The 26,145-nt window shown below is 40.3% G+C and overlaps 1 protein-coding gene across 2 annotated transcripts in view; it reads right to left on the reverse strand.

Annotated features, from left to right (window-relative positions):
• Npsr1 (neuropeptide S receptor 1) overlaps positions 1-26,145 on the reverse strand; it is a 234,198-nt gene that overhangs the window by 186,875 nt on the left and 21,178 nt on the right. For both annotated transcript variants that reach the window (XM_055601363.1, XM_055601362.1), the window contains exon 2: positions 4,069-4,201. In XM_055601363.1, the coding sequence (XP_055457338.1) occupies positions 4,069-4,201 (133 nt within the window). The remainder of the gene's footprint in view (positions 1-4,068; positions 4,202-26,145) is intronic.

Here is a 26,145-nt window from a genome sequence, read left to right on the forward strand (position 1 = left end):
GGAAATCCATCAATGTAATCCACCACATAAACAAAATGAAGGAGAAAAACCACATGATCATCTCCTTAGATGCTGAAAAAGCATTTGACAAAGTCCAACACCCATTTATGTTTAAAGTCTTGGAGAGATCAGGGATACAAGGCACATACCTAAAGATAGTAAAGGCAATATACAGCAAGCCTATAGCCAACATCAAACTCAATGGAGAGAAACTTAAAGCAATCCCACTGAAATCAGGGACAAGACAAGGCTGCCCACTCTCTCCATATCTCTTTAACATTGTACTTGAAGTCCTAGCCAGAGCAATAAGACAACTAAAGGAGATCAAGGGGATACAAATCGGAAAGGAAGAGGTCAAAGTGTCACTATTTGCAGATGATATGATAGTATACATGAGTGAACCCAAAGATTCAACCAGAGAACTTCTTCAGCTGATAAACACCTTCAGCAAAGTGGCAGGATACAAAATCAACTCAAAAAAATCAGAAGCCCTCTTGTATACCAAAGACAAAAAGGCTGAGAAAGAAATTAGGGAAACAACAAACAACACCCTTCACAATAGCCACTAATAACATAAAGTACCTTGGTGTGACTCTAACCAAGCAAGTGAAAGACCTGTTTGAGAAAAACTTCAAGTCTTTGAAGAAAGAAATTGAAGAAGATCTCAGAAGATGGAAAGATCTCCCGTGCTCATGGATTGGTAGGATTAACATTGTGAAAATGGCCATCCTGCCAAAAGCAATCTACAGATTCAATGCAATTCCCATCAAAATACCAACTCAATTCTTTACAGACCTTGAAAAAAAGATTCTCAGCTTCATATGGAGAAACAAAAAACCCAGAATCTCCAAAACGATCCTGTACAACAACAGATCATCTGGAGGTATCTCCATTCCCGATCTCAAGCTGTACTACAGGGCAACAGTAATAAAAACTGCATGGTATTGGCATAGAAACAGAAAGGAGGATCAATGGAATCGCATAGAAGACCCAGAAATAAACCCACACACCTAGGAATACTCAATATTTGACAAAGAAGCCAAATCCATTCAATGGAAAAAAGACAGCATCTTCAACAAATGGTGCTGGACCAACTGGATGTCTACATGCAGAAAAATGAAAATAGATCGATATTTATCACCCTGCACAAAACTAAAGTCCAAGTGGATCAAGGACCTCAACATAAAACCAGATACTCTAAATCAGCTGGAAAAAAAAGTGGGAAACAGCCTAGAACTCATTGGCACAGGAGACAACTTCCTGAACAGAACACCAACAGCACAGGCTCTAAGAGCAACAATCAATAAATGGGACCTCATGAAACTGAAAAGCTTCTGTAAAGCAAAAGACACTGTCATCAAAACAAATAGACAGCCTACAGATTGGGAAAGAATCTTCACCAACCCTTTATCTGACAGAGGGCTAATATCAAGTATATATAAAGAACTAAAGAAGCAGAAAAGCAACAAACCAAGTAATCCACTTAAAAAATGGGGAACAGAGCTAAACAGAGAATTCTCTGTAGAGGAACATCGAATGGCAGAGAAACACTTAAAGAAATGCTCAATCTCATTAGCCATTAGGGAAATGCAAATCAAAACGACCCTGAGATTTCACCTTACACCCATCAGAATGGCCAAGATGAAAAACTCAAGTGATAGCACATGCTGGAGAGGTTGTGGAGAAAAGGGAACCCTCCTCCATTGCTGGTGGGAATGTAAACTGGTTCAACCACTCTAGAAGTCAATCTGGCGCTTTCTCAGACAACTAGGAGTAGTGCTACCTCAAGACCCAGCTATACCACTCCTAGGTATATACCCAAAATTTGCTCAAGTACACAACAAGGACATTTGTTCAACCATGTTCGTAGCAGCTTTATTTGTAATAGCCAGAACCTGGAAACAACCCAGATGTCCATCAACGGAGGAATGGATACAGAAATTGTGGTATTTTTACACAATGGAATCAAAAAGGAGGAAATCATGAAATTTGCAGGCAAGTGGTGGGATCTAGAAAAGATCATTCTGAGTGAAATATCCCAGAAGGAGAAAGACAAAGTTGGTATATACTCGCTTATATAGACCTACAAGACATGATAAACATAATAAAATCTACACACCTAAAGAAGATAATCAAGAAAGTGGACACAGGCGAAGGTGATTAATCCTAATTTAGAAAGACAAATGGGATGTGCATTGAACTTATGACAGGAGTCTACCACAAAAGGCATCTGAAAGACTCTACCTAGCAGTGTTTCAAAGCAGACACTAAGACTCATAACCAAACCCTTGGCAGAGTGCAGGGAATCATATGAAAGAAGGGAATTTAGTATGATATGGAAAGGATAGGAGCTCTACAAGGACCAAATATATCTGGGCACAGGGTCTTTTCTGAGACTGACACTCAACCAAGGACCATCTATGGATATAACCTAGAACTTCTGCTCGGATGTGGCCTGTGGTAGCTCAGTAACCAAGTAGTTTTCCAAAGTAAGGGGAACATGGACTATTTCTAACAGGATCTCAAGGGCAGGCTGTTTGACACCCCCCCCCAGGGGAGGAGCAGTCTGTTAGGCCACAGAGGAGGACTTTGCAGCCAGCCCTGAAGATACCTGATAAAACAGGGTCAGATGAAAGGGGAGGAGGTCCTCCCCTATCAGGGGACTTGGAGAGGGGCAGGGAGGAGACCAGGGAGGGAGTGTGGGGTTGGGGAGGGAATGAGGGAGCGGGATACAGCTGGGACACAGAGTTAACAAAATGTAACTAAAAAGAAAAATAAAAAAAATACAAAATAAAATAAAATAAAATAAAATAAAATAAAATAAAATGACTCTATTCTAGGGCATGGCAACACCTTAAGAGGCTGACTAACACAAACTGGAATCAATGAGTTTTAAGAAAGATAGAAAAAGAGAAAGAAACAGAAACAAAAAGGGAGACAAAGAGAGATGATATAGATTATATTAATACATACTATATGTGTGTGGGGAAAGAGAGAGAGGGGGAGAGAAATAGAGTTGGATAAAACAAAGTTGGGTTGGCAAGGAGGTGCTGGAGTAGTTGGAGAAGGGAGTGAATATGGTTAAAATATATTGTCTGAAATTTTCAAAGGTTAATTGAAGCATTATTAAAGAAATACATGCACACCAGCTTTCTTTAAGAAAAAGGAGATAGTATTTTAGCTTTGTGGCTCAAGCTAAATCTCCATGCAGTCCACTGCCATCACTGCCATCATTGCAGTCGCGGCAGTAAGAAGCACATGGTGAGAATGCTGAGGTGTGTCATGCCTCCTGTGGGCATTCTTTCCTGTTAGCACATAATTTTTCCTATAATTTGATCCAAATTAAACACCTGTGAAATCTATCTTGCTAGATCCCTGTCTGGTTTCTATGAACTCGTTCTGCGCCTCACTTGAAACTTGACTCTCTCCCTTTCTCTCTCTCTCCTCCCTGTGAAACAGTGCTCTCTCTCTCACTGATCTTTCCTATCTCTTTGAAAGAGACATGCTACCACTGTGGCCTCTATCTGAGGGACCTTTCTTTTTAGTGCAGTTTCTTTCTCAATGTATTTCTCCCTTTCCTTTCCAGATATGCTGTGTTCACACTTCTGCACAGGACATTCCCAACGCTGATATTAGAGCTTCCAAATCCTGAATATCAACTGTTTATATGCTACCTCCAGCAGAGGTGTTCTATCATTTGTATTTTGAAAGCAATATCTGTAGACTTTAATCTGCAAAGGACCAGAGATGTCAATTTTATCATTAAATATAGATCATTGAGGACAATTTCCTAGGATACTTTTAAAAATGGGATGGTAAGATAAAACGACCTTCGCATACTAGGGAGGCTATTGAGTATAGGAAAGAGGAAGCACCACAGATCTTTTGTAGAGACACTGAAAGTGGCATTTTCATGGTGTTAACATAAGAAGCTGTTTTCATAATGGAATCTTATGGACATATAAATGTGCTAAACTTGTTAGAGGAAATATTTATTACCAGAATTCCTAAGGCTATTGGAATTTTGCATCCAGCGTTCTCTTCTTCTGGCATTGTATAGTTCCTTACCTGTAATGGCCAACTGAGTCACAAAGAAGGTCATTCTGGACTTTCTTTTCCTTCTCCACGTAGAGAACAGCACAACAGAGTTTCCCACCATGGTGAAGACAAACAGGACCCACAGGGTTATCAGCTGTTCTGTCTGCAAGACACAGAGTAGCTTGAAACAGGCACCTGCGCTTGGCACTGGAAGGTGTTTTTATGGATGTTCACTCTCTGCCCCTCCCCCGCCCGGAGGTACTGGACTCCTTTACATGAGCAGTGGAGTAAATTGATGCAAACAGAAATTCTTCTTCTTTGGACCAGTAATTTTAACTTCATATGAGAGGTCAGGGTGTGCAAAAGAACACTACAGTCACAAAGACATGAAAAGCACATCTTTAATGATGATAAGATAGATAAATAACCAAACTCTTCAACTGGTGAACTATTGTGTAGCTATTAAAGGTGACCTGAGGGGGAACTTCCAGATGGTGGCGACCAGGGCTCACCATTTCTGAAGGACAGAAGATCCGAAACTCCAAAACTGGTGAGTGGGTGGGTGGCTGAAGCCAGAGCATTGACTTTGAGGCTTCCCAGGCTAGAAGGGACAACCCATGAGCTGGGACAGATTAGATCCAGGCTCCACCCCCACCCCATGCATGTCTCGGGGGAGGGGGGTCTGAGAGTGGCAAATATCAACCCCCTGCACTTTCTCTTGCACCTTCCCTGGCTCAAGCAGCAGGGACAACAGCTGCTGCAGCAGAGGGGAGAGTGTAACCCCAGGAAGAGGACTCCTTATCCTTAAGGCCAAACAGGGGATCCAAATCTGAGAGTCTAAAACTGTAGGCTCTCTGGGCTTACCGCATATGCCTGCAAGTGAGTTCACAGGCCCTCTGTGCTTTCCTCACAAGCCTGCTAGTGAGAGCAAGCGGACCTCTGTGCTTCCCAAACAGACCTACAAGTGAGTGCTTCTGTGACAAAGTGATACAGAGCCCCACATCAGGGGTACACGGGGGGGATGTCCTTCAGACATCAGATCACTCCCATCTACACCACCCCTGCTATGGAAAACATAGGGATCTCTGGTACAGCTTTCTCAACATTGAAGCCTCTTTCTGTGGGTCTCCCACTGGAGTCCAGGCAAACAACTCCTGGAGACAAGGTGGTGCAGCCCAGACAGATCTGAGCACTTGGAGCACAATACTGAGACAGGCCTGCAGGCCTCTGAGCCATTCAGGACACCTGCACATACATGCTGCACCTGGGAATAGTGCTCGCACCACAGCCTGCGCTTGTGCTTCTCCCTTTCATTTGACCCTTCCAGGCAGGCACACCTCCACGCCCACTCCTGCCCTTGCATGCTTACACCTGCGCCCTTCCTCCCTTAGCTACATCTGAAACACCAACACTCACTCTCAAACTGATGGACATCTCTCATCTTCCTGAAGAATACTCCAGACTCCAGAGACAGATGGACCCAGTCTGCAGGCTCCAGGAACAAACAGCAAAGGCTACTAAGTATCAGATGGCTAGAAGCAGGCACAAGAACACATCCAACAAAAATCAGGACATCATGGCTTCACCAGCAACACCCAAAAAACCATGGATATGCTAATTCATCAAAAACACAGGAAAATTATCTCAAATCTATGCTTATCGCATTATTAGAGGCACATAAAGAGGAAACAAACAAAACTCTCAAAGAAATACAGGCAATCATAGCCACACAATTAGAGACACAAAAAGTGGAAAAGAATAAAAAAAAAAAATAGATGCCATCATGGAAAAACAGGAATCCACATTCAAACAGATGAAGGAAATGGTGCAAAACATGAAAACAGAATTGGAATCAATAAAGAAAACACAAACAGAGAAAAGCCTGGAGCTAGAGAACTTATAGAAAAAAATCAGGAACCACAAAGGTAAGCATCACCAACAGAATACAAGAGATGGAAGAGAGAGTCTCAAGTGTGGAAGATACCATTGCAGAAATTGATACATCTCTCAAAGAAAAAAAAAAAATGGAAAAATCCCAAACACAAAACATCCAAGAAATAAAAACCATGAAAAGACAAAATCTACAATAATAGGAATAGATGAAAAAGAAGATTCCAGGCTCCAAGGTCTAGAAAATATTTTCAAGAAAATCATAGAAGAAAAAGATGGCTCAGTGGTTAAGAACACTTGGTTGCTCTTCCTGAGTTCCTGAGTTCAATTCCCAGCAACCACATGGTGGCTTATAACTATCTATATTAAGACCTGATGCCCTCCTCTGGCATGTAGGTGTACATGAAGATAGAGCATTCATAAACATAAAATAAATAAAAAATATTTTAAAAAAGAAAAATTCCTTAAACATACAAGATGCTTATAGAATATCAAATCGACTAGACTAGAAAAAAACTCCTCACATCACATAATAGTCAAAACACTAAACCTACAGAACAATATATACATATTGAAATCAGCAAGGGAAAAGTGTATATGCAACAAAAGTTGAAAAATCTAAATGAAATGGACAATTTTCTTCATAGATTCCATTTACCAAAGCTAAACCAAGATCAGGTAAATAGATTAAACAGTCCTATATCCTCCAAGAACATAGAAGCACTCATCAAAAATCTCCCTGCCCCCCCAAAATCAACAAAACAATACAAACAAAAAACCAGGGTCAAATGGTTTCAGGACAGAATTCTACCAGACCTTCACAGCAGAGCTGATTCCAATACTTTCCAAACTATTCCACAAACTAGAACCAGAAGGAGCATTACCAAATTCATTCTATGAGGCCACGGTAACATTGATACCTAAACCACAAAAAGACCCAACAACAACAAAAAAGAACTTCACACCTTTATCTCTTATGAACACTGATACAAAATACTCAATTAAATACTTGCAAACTGAATCCAAGAACACATAAAAGATATCCACCATGACCAAGTAGGCTTCATCCCAGGCATTCAGGGGTGGTTCAATATATGGAAATCCATCAACATAATCCACCACATAAACAAACAGAAGGAAAAACCACATGATCATCTCCTTACATGCTGAAAAAGCATTTGACAAAATCCAACACCCATTCATGTTTAAAGTTTTGGAGAGATCAGGGATACAAAACACATGCCTAAACATAGTAAAGGCAATATACAACAAGCCTATAGCCAACATCAAACTAAATGGAGAGAAACTTTAATCAATCCCATTGAAATCAAGGACAAGGCAAGGTTGCCCACTCTCTCCATATCTCTTCAACATAGTACTTGAGGTCCTAGCTACAGCAATAAGAAAACTAAAGGAGATCAAGGGGATACAAATTGGAAAGGAAGAAGTCAAAGTATCACTATTTGCAGATGATATGATAGTATACATGAGTAACCTCAAAAATTCTACTAAAGAACTCCTTCAGCTGATAAATGCCTTCAGCAAAGTGGCTGGATACAAAATTAACTAAGAAAAAAAATCAGTAGCCTTCTTGTAATGGAAAGACAAAAGGGCTGAGAAAGAAATTAGGGAAACTACACCCTTTACAATAGCCACAAATAACATAAAGTACCTTGGGGTGACTCTAAGGAAACATGTGAAAGGCCTGTATGAAAAAAAAAAAAACTTCAAGTCCCTGAAGAAAGAAATTGAAGAAGATATCAGAAGATGGAAAGATCTCCTATGTTCTTGGATCAGTAAGATTAATATAGTGAAAATGGCCATCCTGCCAAAAGCAATGTACAGATTCAATGAAATTCCCATCAAAATACCAACACAATTCTTTACAGACCTTGAAAGAAAAATTCTCAATTTTATACGGAAAAATAAAAAACCCAGAATTGCTAAAACAATCTTGTACAATAATGGATCTGCTAGGGGTAGCTCTATCCCTGATCTCAAGCTTTACTATAGAGCAACAGTAATAAAATCTGCATGGTACTGGCATAGAAACGGAATGGTGGATCAATGGAATCAAATAGAAGACCCAGAAATAAACTCAGATACCTATGGATACCTGATTTTTTAAAAGATATCAATAACATACAATGGAAAAAAGATAGCACCTTCAACAAATGGTGCTGGGCTAACTGGATGTCTACATGTAGAAAAATGGAAATAGATCCATGTTTTTCACCCTATACAAAACTCAATCTAAGTGGAGCAAAGACCTCAATATAAAACCAGACACACTAAACCTGGGGAAGAACCTTGAATTCATTGGCACAGGAGACAGCTTCCTGAACAGAACACCAACAGCACAGGCTCCAAGATCAACAATAAATAAATGGAGCTTTATGAAAATGAAAAGCTTCTGTAAAGCAAAGGACACTGTTGTCAGAACAAAACGACAGCCTACAGATAGAGAAAGGATCTTTACCAGCCCTATCTCTGACAGAGGGCTAATATCTAGAATATATAAAGAACTTAAGAAGTTAAACACCAACAAGCCAAGTAATCCAATTTAAAAAAATGGGGTACAGAGCTAAACAGAGAATTCTCAGTAGAGGAATATCAAATGGCAGAAACACTTAAAGAAATATTCAACCTCCTTTGTCATCATGGAGATGCAAATCAAAACAACCTGATATTTCAACTTACACCTGTCAGAATGGTTAAGATCAAAAACTCGAGTGACAACACATGCCAGAGAGGATGTGAAGCCCTCCTCCACTGCTGGTGGGAATGCAAACTTGTACAACCACTTTGGAAATCAATCTGGTGCTTTCTCAGGAAATTAGGAATAGTGCTACCTCAAGATCCAGCTATAATACTCCTAGGCACATATCTAATATATGCTCAGCTATACAATAAGAACATTTGCTCAACCGTGTTTGTAGCAGCTCTATTCCTAATAGTCAGAACCTGGAAACAACCTAGATGCCCCTCAATGGAGGAATGGATACAGAAATTGTGGTAAATTTATACAATGGAGTACTACTCAGCTACTAAAAGCAAGGAAATCATGAAATTTGCAGGCAAATGGTGGGAACTAGAAAAGATCATCTTTTTTTTTAATTTTATTTTTTTCTTATCAGTTACATTTTATTAACTCTGTATCCCGGCGTGTCCCAATCCCTCATTCCCTCCCAGTCCCTCCCTCCCTCCCTCATCTCCACCGTGCCCCTTTCCGAGTCCACTGATAGGGGGGACCTCCTCCCCATTCATCTGATCCTGTTTTATCAGGTATCTTCAGGACTGGCTGCAAAGCTCTCCTCTGTGGCCTAACAGGACTGCTCCTCCCTTGGGGGGTGGGGAGGCCAAAGAGCCAGTCATTGAGTTCCTATTAGAAATAGTCCTTGTTCCCCTCACTATGGGAAACCATAGTGAGGTTACTGAGCTACCACAGGCTACATCTGAGCAGAGGTTCTAGGTTATATCCATACATGGTCCTTGATTGAATGTCAGTCTCAGAAAAGACCCTGTGCCCAGATATATTTGGTCCTTGTGGAGCTCCTATCCTTTCCCCATCAGACTAACTCTCCTTCTTTCTTATGATTCCCTGTACTCTGCCAAAGGTTTGGTCATGAGTCTTTGCTTTGAAAACACTGCTACTTAGAGTCTTTAAAATGCGCTCAGTAGACTCCTGTCATACGTTCAATGCACATCCCATCTGTCTTTCTAAACGAGGATTGATCATCTTACCCCATGTCCGCTCTCTTGATTATCTTTTTTAGGTGTACAGATTTCATTATGTTTATCACCTCTTATAGGTCTATATAAGTGAGTATATACCGTGTTTGTCTTTCTCCTTCTGGGATATTTCACTCAGGATGATCTTTTCTAGATCCCACCATTTGCCTGCAAATTTCATGATTTCCTCCTTTTTGATTGCTGAGTAGTATTACATTGTGTAAAAATACCACAATTTCTGTACCCATTCCTCCACTGATGGACATCTGGGTTGTTTCCAGGTTCTGGCTATTACTAATAAAGCTGCTATAAACATGGTTGAGCAAATATCCCTTTTGTGTACTTGAGCAAACTTTGGGTATATACCTAGCAGTGGTATAGCTGGGTCTTGAGGAAGCACTATTCGTAATTGTCTGAGAAAGTGCACGACTTTAATCCCAGCACACGGGAGGCAGAGGCAGGCTGATCTCTGTGAGTGTGAGTTCAAGGCCAGCCTGGTCTATAAAGTGAGTCCAGGACAGCCATTGCTACACAGAAAAAAAAAAAAAAAAAGAAAAAAGAAAAAGAAAAAGAAAAGATCATCTTAACTGAGGTAACCCAGAAGCAGAAAGATACACACGGTATATAATCACTCATAAATGCTTATTATATATATATAAGATAAATAAAACATACTAAAATCTATGCTCCTAAAGAAGCTAAACAACAAGGAAGATCCTAGGGAAGATGCTCAACAGTTATTGAGAAGGACAAACACAATAGGTATCGGAAGCATGAAAAGACAGGGAACAGGACCTGAGCCTACCACAGAAGGCCTCTGAAAGACTCTATTGATTGAGCTGTAGAAGCAGAGGCTGAGATGCATAGCCAAACTTTGGGCAGAATGCATGGAGTTTTATGAAAGAAGGAGGAGACAGAAAGACCTGGAAGGGACTGGAGCTCCAAAAGGATACCAACAGAGCCAAAAAACAAAAAAACAAGCAAACAAACAAAAAAACTGAACCCTGTGAGTCCTGAAGGGAATGATACCCCAACCAAAGATAATGCATGGAGAGGACCTAAACCCCTGGCTCAGATGTAGCCCATAGACTCAGTTTCCAAGTGGGGTTCCTAGTAAGGGGAGCAGGAGCTGTCTCTGGCATGAACTCAGTGGCAGGCTCTCTGATCACCTTCCCCTGTGGGTGCAGCCTTGCCAGGCCACAGAGGAAGACAATGCAACCATTCCTGATGAGACCTGACAGGCTAGGGTCAGATAGAAGGGGAAGAGGACCTTTCCTATCAGTGAACTAGAGGAGGGGCATAGGGGGAAAAGAGGAGGGAGGGTGTGATTGAGAGGAGATGAGGGAGGGGGCAACAGCTGGGATACAAATTGAATAAATTGTAATAAATGATAACAATAATAAAAAGAAAACAGGTGAAGTGATGAAGACTTGGTAGAGACATTAAAAATTCTTGTAGTATAATATTTAAGTGGAAAAGTATGATAAAATTGTATATTGGATATGATTGCAAGTTTGCAAAATTACACACATAGAGAAAGAAATAATGTGCACTAAAATGTTAGCAGCGATTATTTTAGGTAGTGTGATTATGGGTTATCACTCTCTTTTTCCTTTGACAAAATTCATAAGGTGGTACCATTAAAGTGCTGCTGAATAACGTATAATTAATAAAAGAAGACGAGGGATGCCACTCACTGAAAACGCCAGGTCCCTCATAAGAAGGTTTTCATGATCACTTCAGGAGCTCTTTGTCTGCTTGCTGTCCGCAGCACAGAATAAACAGAGGTGCTGGGATATGCTAGGCTCCAGGTGAGTTATAATGTGAGGCTTGTGAGGGAAATAACATGCTCCCAAAGGAATCCAGTGGAGGCCTGATAGCAAAACCAATTCAGACCAAGAAGTCTGGGTGAGATCATCTTAAGAGTGGACCGAACCAGGACTTCAGCTGGAGAACAAAAGAATCCTAAGTACTGAATAAGTGCCGTGTGTTATTTAGCTGGGTTCTGGAATGCTGCTCTGGTCAAACACCAGTCTAGGATGTTGAAGGCAGGTAACTTTATAGCTGTGGTTAGCATCCACTGTCCGTTGATCTTAAGTGAGGGGATTCTCCTCCATAATACGGGCAGCCCTCATGCAGTGAGTGGATTTCCGATGGGATTAAGTGCTAACAAACCCTTTCAAAGATGAAAATATCATTTCATAAGTGTATTTAATTTACCTAACATATCAAACATTGTAGGTTAGCCGAGCCCACCGTAAGTGTGTCCAGAACACCTAAATTATGTCACAGTTCGACACAATTCTCTGAAATAAAGTCTGTTTTGTAAGGAAATGTTAAGTACCATGTGGGATTTGTTGAAAATTGTTGCAAACAACTGCTTCCTTTTATGATGGCATGGCTCACTGGGCACAGTGCTCTCTGTTCCTATCCAGTACCACAAAAGAAAAACAAACTACACGCTACTAGCCAAGGGGGAAAAAAATTCAAACACAGTATACAAAGCACCGTTTATAGAGCTGAAATTTTGTTCAGTGGTCAAGTGCTTGCTTAGCCTTGACAGAGCCAGGGATTGTCGCTTCAGCCCCGTAAATAAAACAGTATTTATACTGAGTGCATGTTCTTTCACATGACTGTAGAGGGAAAAAAACAAAACAAAAACAAAAACAACTCATGAGTTGAAGCATCATTAAGCCAATGACCACAATTCTATATGTTCTCATTCATAATCCTCTCATTGAGGAACCATGGCTGGTATTCTCTGTGCTGAGTTTATCAGTAACACTAGTCTTGGCTTCACATTGAAATTACTTATAAGTTATGTGTTAACAGAAGAATAAATTCTTTTTTAAAAAATCAGAACAATGCAGATGCCTTTCCACTTAAAATAACTCTCCATTCCAAGGTAAACATCATTAAAATGTTACTTACTGTTAATTGGCACACAAAGGATTAGGTTCATTAAAATATTGTCAAACAATTCTTCTCTCTCTCTTTTTTTTTTTTTTTTTGTCCCCTTCCTCCCTTGTCCTCCTTTACCTTGATCCAAATTTTATCTTTCTGTACCCGGGCATCTTCTACCCACTGTCAAATCCATGTGTTCCTCTCAGCAATCTGCTCACTAAACAGCTCTTATTCCTCTCATGAGGACACCTTTAGGGTTTCATAGCCCATGTCCACATTTAGATCCACACACATAATTAAATCTTTTTGGTGATTATTATTTTTAAAAATTGTTTTCTTCACAGTTTATTCATCCATATATCCCTATTGAAGCCCCCTCCTTCAACTCTCCTCAGTCCCACCCTCCCTCCATCTTCCCTCCATCCCTTTCCCCTAGTCCACTGAAAGGGGGAGTTCTCCACTATTGCCATCTGCCCACAGCTTGTTAAGTCTCATCAGGACTGCCTGGACCCTCTGCATGGACATCACCAGTGATCAGAGAGCAGTCAACTGAGTTCATGATAGAGGCAGCCCCTGTTCTTCTCACTCAGAGATCCTCATGGAGATTGAGCTGCCAATCGGCCACACCTGAGCAGGAGTTCTAGTTCCTCTCCATGCACGGTCCTCTGTTGGTGCATCAGTCTCTGCAGGACCACTTTGGCTCAGATCTTTTTGTTTTGTTGGTCTCCTTGTGGGGCTCCTGTCCCCTCCATGTCCCTATATTCCCACCCCTCTCTTCCATAAGAGTCCCTGTGCTCTTCCCAAAGTTTGGCCATGAGTCTCAGCATCTGCTTTGATCCCCTTTTCAGTGAATCCTTTCAGAGGACCCCCTAAAGTAGGCTCCTATCCCATTTCCTTTTTCTACCCCTTCTGGTGTCTATCCTGTTTGCCACTTTGGAAATCAATCTGGTGCTTTTTCAGAAAATTGGGAATAGCTCTACCTCAAGATCAAGTGATATCACTCCTGGGCTTATACCCAAAAGATGCCCCACCATTCAATAAGGACATTTGCTCAATTATGTTCATAGCAGCCTTATTTATAATAGCCAGAATCTACAAACAACCTAGATCTCCCTCAACAGAGTAATGGATACAGAAATTGTGGTACATCTACACAATGGAATACTACTCAGCTATTAAAAACAAAGAAATCATGAAATTTGCAGACAAATGGATGGGACTAGAAGAGATCATCTTGAGTGAGATAACCCAGAAAAACAGGCATGGTATACACTCACTTATAAGCGGATATTAGCTGTATAATATAGGACAGCCATCTACAGACCTAAAGAAGCTAAACACTAATGAGGATCCTAGGGAAGACGCTTAAATCTCATTCAGAATGGCAAACAGATATTACTAAAAGCTATGATTCACAACAGGGAGGAGAATCTGTGATGTCACTTTTTTTGAGATGTCTCATCTCACTTTATACAATTCTTTCCAGATTCATCTGTTGTCCTGAAATTTTCACAATTTTATTTTATTTTAGGTTTTAAAACCATACTTCATGTAAAGCAAGGCAATTTATGTATCATGCTAAACTCTGCTAGAATGTTTCTATAATCTTTCATTTTATTTATCTAACAATCTTTATGGTAAAGAATTTGCAAAAAGAAATTGTGCATTGAGATTAAGCAGATCCAATGTCCATACATCTCAATAAACTTCTGTACAATTAGAGTAGACAATCTGAAACAATGAGGCTTCACATTGGATTTTACATTCTTGTTATAATAATATGATTTTTATGGCTTTGTTTTTTGTTTGTTTGTTTGCTTTCTTGTTTTGTTGTTTTTGGTTTTGTTTTGAGAAATGTTTTCATTGTGAATCTCTGGCTGGCCTGGAATTCAATATGTAGGTTATGCTGGTCTTAACTCTTAGAGATTTTTTTTTGCTTCTACCCTTCATGTGCTGGGGCTAACGGCATGCCCCCCCCCTTCAGACTTATGGTAATACAATTTTAAAAAGAAGAAAACAGGGAACTATTTTGGGTTACAAACCCCATCTTCCTAGAACAATATTTTTTTAATTACTTTTCTTATGTGGGTCAATGTAAGAAGTGGATGCAATGACTAGTCATGTCTAGTTCTTTTGCAGCTATTGTCCATTATATAGAATTATAAAGAAAGCCCAGCCTTATAGCCAGTGCAACAAAGGGATAACACATGTTGTATTCTTTTTGTTGTTGTTTTTTTTAAGATTTATTTATTATTTATACAGCATTCTGCCAGCCAGCACATGTGCTAGAAATCAGATCTGATTGTAGATGGTTTGTGAGCCACCATGTGGTTGTTGGGAATTGAACTCAAGACCTTTGGAAGAACAGCCAGTGTTCTTAACCTCTGAGCCACCACCACCCCCCAACCTACACATGTTGTGTTCTTTAGGAGTGCAAAAACGGTTCTTGCTAGTTCAACACACAGAGAACTGAAGTCACATATTCACCACAGCTGGTGGAAGCCATAAGAGAATTACAACTAGGACAAAAAAAAAATTAAAAAAAAAACCTTACTATTTTCTTTCATGACCCATTTGTCTCATTTCTTACATCTTTTCTAAATTTTTAGACTTTACTCATGTATTTTTCTTTATCCTCAAATATAGTTCTAAGCAAATACAATTTTGATTGCAGTTTATATCCTGCCAAAGCTTTGGAAATACTTTATAACATATACATAAAAAGAACAAATACATAGTCTTAGTGCGTGTGTGCGTGTTAGTTTGTTATTTAGACTGATGGGACAAGAAAGATGGTTCACTTATCTGAGAGACTTACTTTAAATTCTGTGATGTACATAGTGGGAGATGAGAACTGACTTCAAAGAATTGTTTGTAATTTACACACATGTGCTGTGACGTCTTTGCATACAAACATACATATATTGCATGTACATATATACATACATATATATGTATGTACATACATACATACAGCTTATAAAATATATTAGTGGAGGATGGGGAGATAGCTCAGTGGGTTGAATGCTTTCTTTGAAAGTGTGAGGACCTGTGTTCTGACTCCCAGCACATACGTGAAAGCTATAAACAGTGATACATGCCTATGACATCAGCTTTGGAAACAGATCCTGGAAGTTTATTGGTCAGCTAATAACAGTTACACCTTCTTACTTTTCTGAGACAATTTTTTTGCTCAACCCAGATATAATTATTTGATAAAGGCTTACCCTATGGCTGAAGACATTACACACTCAAGCCACAAAACATGGAGAAAACAACTTAGTAGTTATTTGCATGCTTCACTTTACTAACTAGATTTCATGGTGCTATGCACACTACAGGAGGAGAAAAGTGATCATCTACTTAATATAGCTGTCAACACTGCGAACTGCAATACTCACTAGCCAGACAAGATATGCCCACCAGTGCACAACAATGTGAATATTATGGAAATAACCAATCACATTTTTATCGTATCTAAGGCCTGTTCCATGAGATGAAACATATACCTGTCACTGTCAACAAGGCCAAGAACCTGTAACAAAATAAGTCAATGGCCCTGAGAAGGAGCCCACTATGATTATTCTGCTAAATGGACACGGTATTAAAATGACTGATAATGACTTATTTCTATGCTCAGAAAGCAGAGCATCTCCCAGACCTTCAACAAGGCACAGAGAATAAAAAAATGTGAAGTTACCAGTCCTAAATGAGATAGCTATAATACACCCTATTCTCCTAAAGTTCATGGATCTTCTCAGAAAAGGGGACAGAAAGATTGTCAAGAGCCAGATACGTTGTGTAACATCAAGGAGACAGTGTTTGTCTAGACACAGTAGGACAATTGCACATGTGAATTTATATCAGTTGTGATAATATCCACCTGTGCAAATTCAAGCTAGACAAAATTCCAGCATACAAAGGACACATGAATTCCCACCACTGAGGAGCTACTGGCATTTGATAGCTGCCAATTTTCTTTGATGATATGACCTCTGTAAGTCAACCACATGCCAGGGCAGGCTCCACTCCTAAGAATAATTGGACAACACAAACCAGACTCAAAGGGGCTGAAAAGAAAACTCACAATTGGGTTGGAAGGTATCATAGAGTAGTGAAGATGGTTATAGGTGGGGTTGAGGGAAGGAAGTGGGTATGTTCAAAGTACCTTGCGTGGAATTCAAAGTGAACTAATAAAAATGTTTAAAAAATGTAAGATGAGAATGACATTGTTGTCAATCTCTGGCATAGAACACACACACACACAAATACATACAAACACACATAGACAAACACAATCTAGTAGAAATAAAATGTTGAGAAGCTTATAGGACTGGGGGACACACAGTGAAGTGAGTTGGGTAAAGTCAGATTGTCTTGTGCGCTAGCTCCTTCTGAGCATAACAGAACTGGAGGTCCCTTTCATTGCCATGTTAAAACTTAATCCTCCCTTTCAGGTTACAGTGATAGAACAGAGTTCAATAGGATATTCCACAAGTCTTTGTCCTTGCCAGAAGTCCAGGGTAAATGCAGTGCTTCCATGTCCTCCATCCTGGATTCTCAGATGGAGCCTCGAACTTCTGCATAGATAGATCAGAGCCTTGGCACCATAGCTCTATTAAAGTGCAGGAGGCTGAGCACTGTGGTAGAGGAGAAGGAAAGGGAGGCAGAACTGTGTGGGAGAAGCAGAGGGCTGATCTTTGCTATTTTGGAGGGTACAGGTAACTGGTAACTTATCTCCAATGTGCTTTTCATTTCTCATTTAGAGGATCACTTTCTTGCTGTCAAGAAATAGACCTTGTTTCTCAGCCTCTGCTCACCAGAGAGGTTATATGTGTGGATGACTTGTTACTTCTGTCATCTGAGCAGCATCGACAAAGCCCAGGGAGGTCACATTATTATCCTGGAGAAGACTATTTTGACTCTAAAGGGGAAATTCGGTTTTATCAGAGAACTGCTGCTTTGATCTAGATTAAGGACCCCTTGCCAGAAGCTAAAACAGCAAGGGGTCCTTCCATGCATCATACTGATACTTCCTAGTCAGCAGGGGGTGTTCTGGGAGTGCAGCATGAACAATGGGTTTGATCATGGGCAATTTATCTTTTAAACACTGTAGATCAACTTGGAGAATGATGTCAGATCTGTTGATTTGGCTGGGGAGGGGACAAAGTGTTTATATCCTGACTACTGTACTGTCAGGAAGGATGGTGATCCCTTAGAGGCTCACGTGGTTCAGGAGAGGAGTTCTTGCACAGGTATGTATGATATGATATGTAAAGCCAGGTGGAGTCACAGGGCTCTCTAGCTCCGTCAGTCAGAAGTAGCTGTAGAGATTTATGGTCCACATAGTACTGGACACCAGTGGGGGTTATCTTTCCTGCCAAATTTTTCCATAGTTACCTCCCTGCCCTATGTATCCTCAGTATGTTAGGCTGTCAAGGAAGCAAGCCCGTAGTCTCTTAGACATAATTCTTGTCTGTGAACTATGATCATGGCTAGAGTGAGTTGTGTGTGTTGGGGGCCTTTGAAAAGTATTTGCCAAAGTTTGTGTTATGACTTAGGTAACGTCACAATACAGTTTGCTTACGGTTGATGCTCATATGGACATTTACCAAGCAGCTGTGTCAACTGACCTTTTTGTCCCACAAAGTGTCATGCTTTGAATAGTAAATTATAAGCTAAGTGTGTGTATGTGACATTGTGTGGGCTTCAAATGATATACTCCAGTAGGCATCATGACTTAACAATTACTCTGTCTCTAGGCTCTAGAGTTAGTCCATTTATCAACTGGTGATGTGAGGCCCTTGGAGATCTCTCAGGAACTGCACTTGCTGAACATTTGAACATTTGAAGACAGTAATTTCAACCCTAGTGTAAGGAGGAGGTGGTTCACTAATAGTCATCTCCATTATCCTGCCCTGAGACCTTAGGTGTAGCGCAGTCTCTATAAATGTCTTGGACTGTGTTGAGAAACCAAGGAAATCACGCTCCACTGTTGGTGACGCTGCTCTTCACCCACATGGGAAAGAACACACCCACAAGGTCTTGTACACTTTCGCCTTCCTTGTGGTTACATGAAATTGCTCCCCTACAGTTGCTTACATACCATAAAAGGTTACCTGAGGTCAGGTAAGATGAACTGCTGTTGACCATGTCATAAACTGTGTAGAATGCAAGGCTGCCTGTTTATTCCTGAATGTGCAGTAACAGGGAAAGTACAAATCTGCATCAATCTGATATGACTCTGACAATCAGGGAATGATGAGGTGAGAAAAGACAGGAATTCCCTGTCCAGACAAAAGAGAACTAGATCCACCTTACACAGGTTCCAGGAAAAGAGGAACAGCACAGAATTTTAGTCTGTAATAGATGGCAATGGTTCCAAGATACAGTGTCAAGAAATGAATCAGAGAATCAGGAGTTCAAGGCTGTGCAGATGACCTACTTGAGCCAACAATCCAAGGGCCTGAGTGGCAGCACCAGCAGTGAGGTTTGGCTGAGAACTGTCATGCAAGGCTCTCGTGTTTGCTGTGGCGATTGGATTTGAAGAAGCTGATGAGAGCATCTTGAGGGCTCTCTGATAATAATAAACATTCCATCAATACAAGTAATCAAAATATAGTAAGATAGGCAAACAAGAGTTTTTAAGTTTCAGGAGGTCCCATTTATTGATTGATTGTTGATCTTAGAGCCTGAGCTCTTGATGTTCTGTTCAGGAAGTTGTGTCCTGTGCCAATGAGTTTGAAGCTCTTCCCCACTTATTCTTCTAACAGGTTTAGTGTGCCTGGTTTTATGTTGAGGTCTTTTATCTACTTAGACTTTACTTTTGTACAGAGTGATAAGTATGGATCTATTTGCATTTTTTCTACATGTAAATATCCAGTTAGACCAATACCATATGTTAAAGATGCTGTCTTTTTTCCATCGTGTGGTCCTGGCTTCTTTGTCAAAAGTCAGGTGTCCATAGGTGTGTGGGTTTATTTCTGGGTCTTCTACTCAATTCCAATGATTCTCCAGTCTGTTTCTGTGCCAGGGCCATGCTGGTTTTATTACTGTTTCTCTAAGATCAACAACCAATAAATGGTACTTCCTGAAACCAAAAAGCTTCTGTGAAGCAAAAGACACTGTCAGTAGAACAGAACAGCTTACAGACTGGGAAAAGATCTTAACCAACCTTACATCTGACAAGGGCTAATATCTAGAATATATAAAGAACTCAAGAAATTAAACACATAATAATCCAATTAAAAAAATGGAGTACAGAGCTAAACAGAGAATTCTCAACAGAGGAATATCGAATGGCAGAGAAACTTAAAGAAATGCCAAATGTCCTTAGTCATCAGGGAAATGCAAATCAAAATGACTCTGATATTTCATCTCATACCTATCAGAATACCTAAGATCAAAAACTCAAGTGACAACATATGCTGGAGAGGATGTGGAGAAAGGGGAATCCTCCTCCTTTGCTGGTGGAAATGTAAACATGTACAACCACTTTGGAAATCACTCCAAGACTTTCTCAGAAAACTGTGAATAGTGTTACCTCAGGACACAGCTATGGCACTCCTGGGCATATACCAGAAAGATGATCAACAATACAGCAAGGACATTTGCTCAACTATGTTCATAGCAGCTTTATTCATAATAGCCAGAATCTGGAAACAACCTTGATGTCCCTCAACCAAAGAATGAATACAGAAATTATGGTACATTTACACAAAGGAATACTACTCTGCTATTAAAAACAAGGAAATCATGGAATTTTCAGGCAAAGGGATGGAACTAGAAAAGATCATCCTGAGTGAGGTATCCTAGAAGGAGAGAGACATTTATGGTATAAACTCACTTATTAGTGGATAGTCACCATATTATATCAGATAAACATGCTAAAATCTACTAAAGAAGCTAAACGATAAGGAGAACCCTAGGGAAGATGTTTAATTCTCATTCATAAGGGAAAACAGGTTAGACAATGGGAGCGGTAGAAGAGAGGAAACAGGACTGGAGCCTACCACAGATGTCCTCTAAAAGACTCCAACCAGCAGGGTATCAAAGCAGATGCAGAGACTCACACCCAAACTTAGGACAGATGCAGGGAATCTTACAAAAGAAGGGGGATATTAAAGGACCCAGAGAGGGCAAGAGGACTTGCCCTAATGGTGGACTAGTGAAGAGGGATAGAGGAGGGCCTGGGTGAAGATGAGGGAGGGAGGGGGCTACAACTGGAACACAAAGTGAATAAATTTGTAAACAACAACAACAATAATAATAACAACAATAATACTTTAAAAATATATACAAACAAAAAAGATACTAAAAATCATGTGTGTCTAACTGAGGTGTTAGAATATGCTTCGTAACAGTGAACAACTTTGTTTTTTTTCCAAAGTTATTCTTGGGAACTCACTTTTTCTTACATCATAGTATATTGAACCAAGAACTTCCTGGCATTTGACATAGATCTCCTGATTTAATCGTCCAGGCAGCCAAAGAAGAGAGTTTTTTCTCAGTTTATAGGTGAAACCATTGAAAAACTAACCCATTGTCAAACATCTGATCTAAGTTAGCATTCTTGCTCTGCCGGTTGGGCTGTAATAGCAGAAAATCACTTCATCTAACCTATTCAGGAGAATCCTGCCTTCTAATACTAAGATGCATTGAAAACTACTAAATTGTCTCTCTATTGGGGTTCAGCTAATTTTTAAAACTCTACAAACATTTATTACATGCATCTAATTCCAATAGAATGCATCCCTAGGTGTGAAAGATTGCAATCAAAGAAGTAGTAGAATTAAACCATATTGCAGGATTACCAATTAACTTGTGCATCAATTCTTCACCCTGCTGGGTATGAAAGGAATTAATTATTCTATTAATATTAATTAATGCTGGTTATTAATACGGTGGCAGTTATTCCTTAACCAGCTCCTTTATAAGTAAAAGACACAGAGACTGTTAGATTTGTGACAAGCCTTAAAGCACTGGAGCTTGGCGGATATAAACTCTCTTAGCTAGATTGTCAGCCCAAATCCCCACACATACTTTCACGTGTCCCACCTTGGCTGCTTCTGCCCCATCAGGCCAGTCCTCAGAGCAAATGCTCTAGGCCACATCCTCATGGTTATGCTAAACCATGGCAAGCTGCTCCTTTCTTCCTCCTTTCTCTCTCTTCCTCATGGTCGTTCTGTGATCCCACAAGCCCTGAACCTTCATGCTGCCTATCTCTCTTTTCTCTTCAGCTCAGGCTTTAGGCAACTTTATTAGCCAATCAGGGATAATTTGGGAGGCAAGTTCACACAATGTCATTTCAGATATGTGAGAATTTACTCGTAGGGCAGTAAGGATCTTGGAGAGTGAGCAGTTAAGATTTGAATATGCAGTAGTTCCAGATCAACCCGAACAGTCGGGGGGGGGGTGTGGAAATTAGCATTTCCAGCATCCTTGCAAAGACAGGAACAATTTTTTCATTAATACATTCAGTTTTGTGAGTGACAAATATTTACAGCTTATGATCTACTTGTGTGTATACCTCCTTCCTCCCAGGACTTAGGTTTCAGCCATGTTTTCCAGCTGTGTAGATGCTGGAGAGCTAAACTCAAATCCTCATGTTGTGAAACAAGGGCTTTACCAACTAAGCTGCTCTTTAGCCCCACCATGTATAGTCTTTACGCTTCGTGTTTTTGCCTGTCTTTGATTGCCATAGCAAATACCTGATGCTGGGTAATGCATAAAGCAGTTCACTCACCCAAAGCCTTGGTGATTCAAGAGCATAATACCTAATCTGCATCTGTTTGACTATGAGGGCTTCTGGCTACATTACAAATTGGCAGATACCATCATTGCGGGAATATTGATAAGAGAAAGATCATATGGTGAGACAAGGAGCGCATATGATTTGACCCAGGACACAGGGACCAAGTATCTCCTTCTCTCCAACAATTCCTCTCAGTCACCACTGGAATTAAGCTATTGTAGCTTAAGTGCCTGCTGTAAGGTCATTAAGATTCATTAAGATTCAGCCACCACACCACCACACTGGAGAAAAAGGTTGTGTATTAACCCTGGAGGGTGGGACACATTTAAGACATATCTCAATTGTACCCTCGCGTCCTTTTGTTTATAATGATGACAGCCATCAATGTCGTTGAACGGTTGTAGAGTTTTATTGTAATATAGTAATATAGTTTTATTGCAATATAGTATGACTGTATTTCAATTTCTTTATAGTTCTCTTATTTTGTGTGTCTGTGGGTATTCATTTAAGAACAGCTCTCTGATGTGTATGTGTGTGTGTGTGTGTGTGTGTGTGTGTGTGTTTATGAGAAAGAGAGAGAGAAAGAGATGTGATGTGTGCATGCATTTCTGTGTACATGTTGACACCCAAAGTTGACAGTGGGTGCATTCTTTGAATAGTCTCCTTTTATTTAATTATTTTTAAATTGGAGCTATTCACTCTGTTCTCTATCTCCACCTCCAAATTGCTGGGATTGCAGGTGGCTACCAAATCTCTCCGGTTTTACATGGTTTCTGGGACTTACAAGTAGGTTCTTTACCACCTGAGCCATCTCCCCAGTCTTCCTGTTCATTTAGTCCATTCACTTTAATAGACACATGGCTTCTAGCTGTTTAGGGACAGTGCTGTCCCGCCTACCTCTTGCGCATGATTCTAGGTATGGAGACAATGGGGAGTGAAGAACCACATCATCCCTTGATGATATGATGCCAAAGTACAACTCAGGCTTCTCTGACATTTTATCACTTGCCCTATTTAAATTTTCTTTTGGAAATTGTATCTTTTATTTAATTTTTTCCCCAATTGACAAATGATGGTTTATATGGCAGAAATCCACTTTATGTATTTCTCAAAGCTGCCCAATTTGGAAATTATTTATGTTCCATTACCCATGGTCAAGCCCCTGAGTTCTGCTGAAATCATTTGTGAGTTTTACTCTTCAGATTCACACACTTTAACAGACGTTAACAGGCACATTTAATAAAGTGGCAAAAATCAAGACTTATTTAGCTATTCATTATTTCTTTTAAGACCATGCTTCTGTTTGCTTAATTTCTGGCTACAGTTTTCTTTGCTTTGCATAGGAAGTTTAGGGCAAGATCTGAACCATCTGTGGTAAAGGGAATTCTTCTGTACCTTCACAGTAGCTGATGGTGGGGGAAGAAAATGGGTTCTGTTTATAACCTGCAGACATGTGTTACAGATGGTGGATGTGCAGAACGGCCTTGCTTTTGGGGTTTTCGTTGTCTTTGCAGCAACTCATTTTTTCTAGTTAGACGTCTGGTGCTTTGTTCTTTCCTTTCAATGTCTTTGAGATTTAGACACAACATTATTTAGGTTATGTCTACTTTCACTGTGAATCTTTCTGACATCGCTTTTATTATTAAAAGGCTCAACTGTAAGAGTCAGGTAAATTGAATTCTATTCTGATTTTCCTGCCCATGTCTCCTCTGATCTCTGCTCTGGGTAGTACCTCCTAGATTCTCTGCATTTCTCCTCTGCCTGTGCCGATCGTAGTTAGCTCTCCATTCGGTATTGGGAATTTTATGAGACTTTATTGAGTGCTCGCTTATCTTACTTATCAAGTTACCTTCTCACTCTAGGCTTTTGAAGTAATGTTCTTTTCATGTTAAAACAATATTTTTTTCTGTACTCATGCATGCCCTCCCTTTTAATGCAGTGTCTGTTCAAGTCTCCTGAGAATATAGATGGGTTTCTAAGAGTTCCGTTTCATTCAGAAAATAAGTTTTGTAGAGGAAAACACTTTGACAACTCAAGCAATTTCCTTTCATGAAAACTATTTGGTTCTGTACATGCCCCATATTTTTTTTCACAGCCTGTATGATGGGCTGGAGGAGTGATTTCTTTCTCCACTTGCCTAGGAGCTTGTTGGTATCTGTTGGTCGCATTCAACCTCATGTGGAAAAGGAAGGGAATGTTAGGTTGCTTGTGACATTTTCTCCTATTCGTGGTGAGTGAACTGAGGACAACTGAGGAGAAACAGTGGGGTGAGGAACCAGAGCTGCCCTCACCACAGACTCTGTTTTCACTAGAACAATCGGTGGTCCTACAGAAGCATTAGCTGGCCAGGCATCCATGACTTATAACCTGGAAGAGGCCATTGGACATAGTGCCCCACTGTGAAGTGTGCGGCATTCCTCATAGAAAGCTCCACCCTGGAACCTGCCAGAGGCTCCTCAGGGAGACAACTTCCAGTCAGTCTCATACCCAGAATTACTCATGCAGTCTTCAGGAATTCTTTCAGCCCTCCATCAGGTAAGGTATTAATTTCATTTTCCTCCACCTCTTCTTCTGCTTTTTTGTTTGGACTGAATTTAGGACCTTGCTGGTATCAGTAAGCATTCAAGTGCTGAGCATATCCACAGCCCTCATTTTTTCCTTTTCCTTTTGAGACAGATAACCACTGAGTTATTCAGGCTTGACTTAACTTTGTATGTAACCCAGATGGGTCTTAAATGTGCCAGTCTCCTTTCTAATTTCCCAAGTAGCTGAGATCAGAAGCCATGCCTTCTACTCTGGCTTTCTATTTTCTGTTTTTGATACAGAATATTTACTCTCTGATGGCCTTCCAGAGACAATTCAAAAGAGGAGGGGACCTGAACAAGAGAACTCAGGTTCTCTGAACTAAACTCCATGTTATCTTTTCGGTTTAAATCTTTCACTTTCTCCTTCCTTCACCCAGAGCCCTGCCTGTAGTGAGTGCAGTCAGAACTCATCTCCAGAAAGGGCAACAGTGATGGCTATGAATGGTCCACTGTGTACATGGTAAGTGGGCAAATACAGTGGTAGCACCAAAAAACACATTTATAGATGTTAATTTTTGGCACATTGGGACTACAGTAAAGGCAAGATCTCTGTGTATATGAGCAGAACATTCCAAGCTGAGGCATCCTAGCTCTGAATTGGCTTGGGGCTCAAATCAGCTCCACTGTGAGCATGCAGGGACTACAGCTATAATCAAATGACTGCTTTGCTATGTCAATGAAATTCAAGTCAACCCTCAGGAGTGCTGGGAAGTCAGTGTGAGCTGGGGCTGGACTTGCATTAGAGTTTGAGTTTAGATTTGTAGGTACGAAGAGCTCAGCAGGCAAATCCAGCTTTCTTCTCCTTGGGGTTTGACGCATAGATACTGTGCAAATAGCCCACACAGGTCCTGCATATCTGAAGTTGTCTTCAGGAAATTTCCAGGTGGAGGAAGTTCACTCCTGTTGATATCCAGGCTCTTCCTGTGAGTTTATTTTTTAAATTTATTTTTGAGTTCATACATGATCTATTAATCATTCACTGCGTACCATACATAGCTTAAAGTATTGATGCCACAAAGAATAATAAAACATGAGACAGGTGTTTCCTATTAAGTTTAATCCTATGAAATTATGGAAACTTAGATGAAGGCTAATGTTTTACACACACACACACACACACACACACACACACACACGCACACACAGGGATAATGTGGGGATTTGGGGAGTTATAACATTAGGAGTCAAACGGTGTTACAGGAATAGCAATTCACAGAGAGCTCAGTGGAGTGATAGAGCCTG

This window comes from Psammomys obesus, unplaced genomic scaffold, assembly GCF_907164565.1.
Source record: "Psammomys obesus unplaced genomic scaffold, mPsaObe1.curated_primary_1811, whole genome shotgun sequence".
Taxonomy (NCBI): domain Eukaryota; kingdom Metazoa; phylum Chordata; class Mammalia; order Rodentia; family Muridae; genus Psammomys; species Psammomys obesus.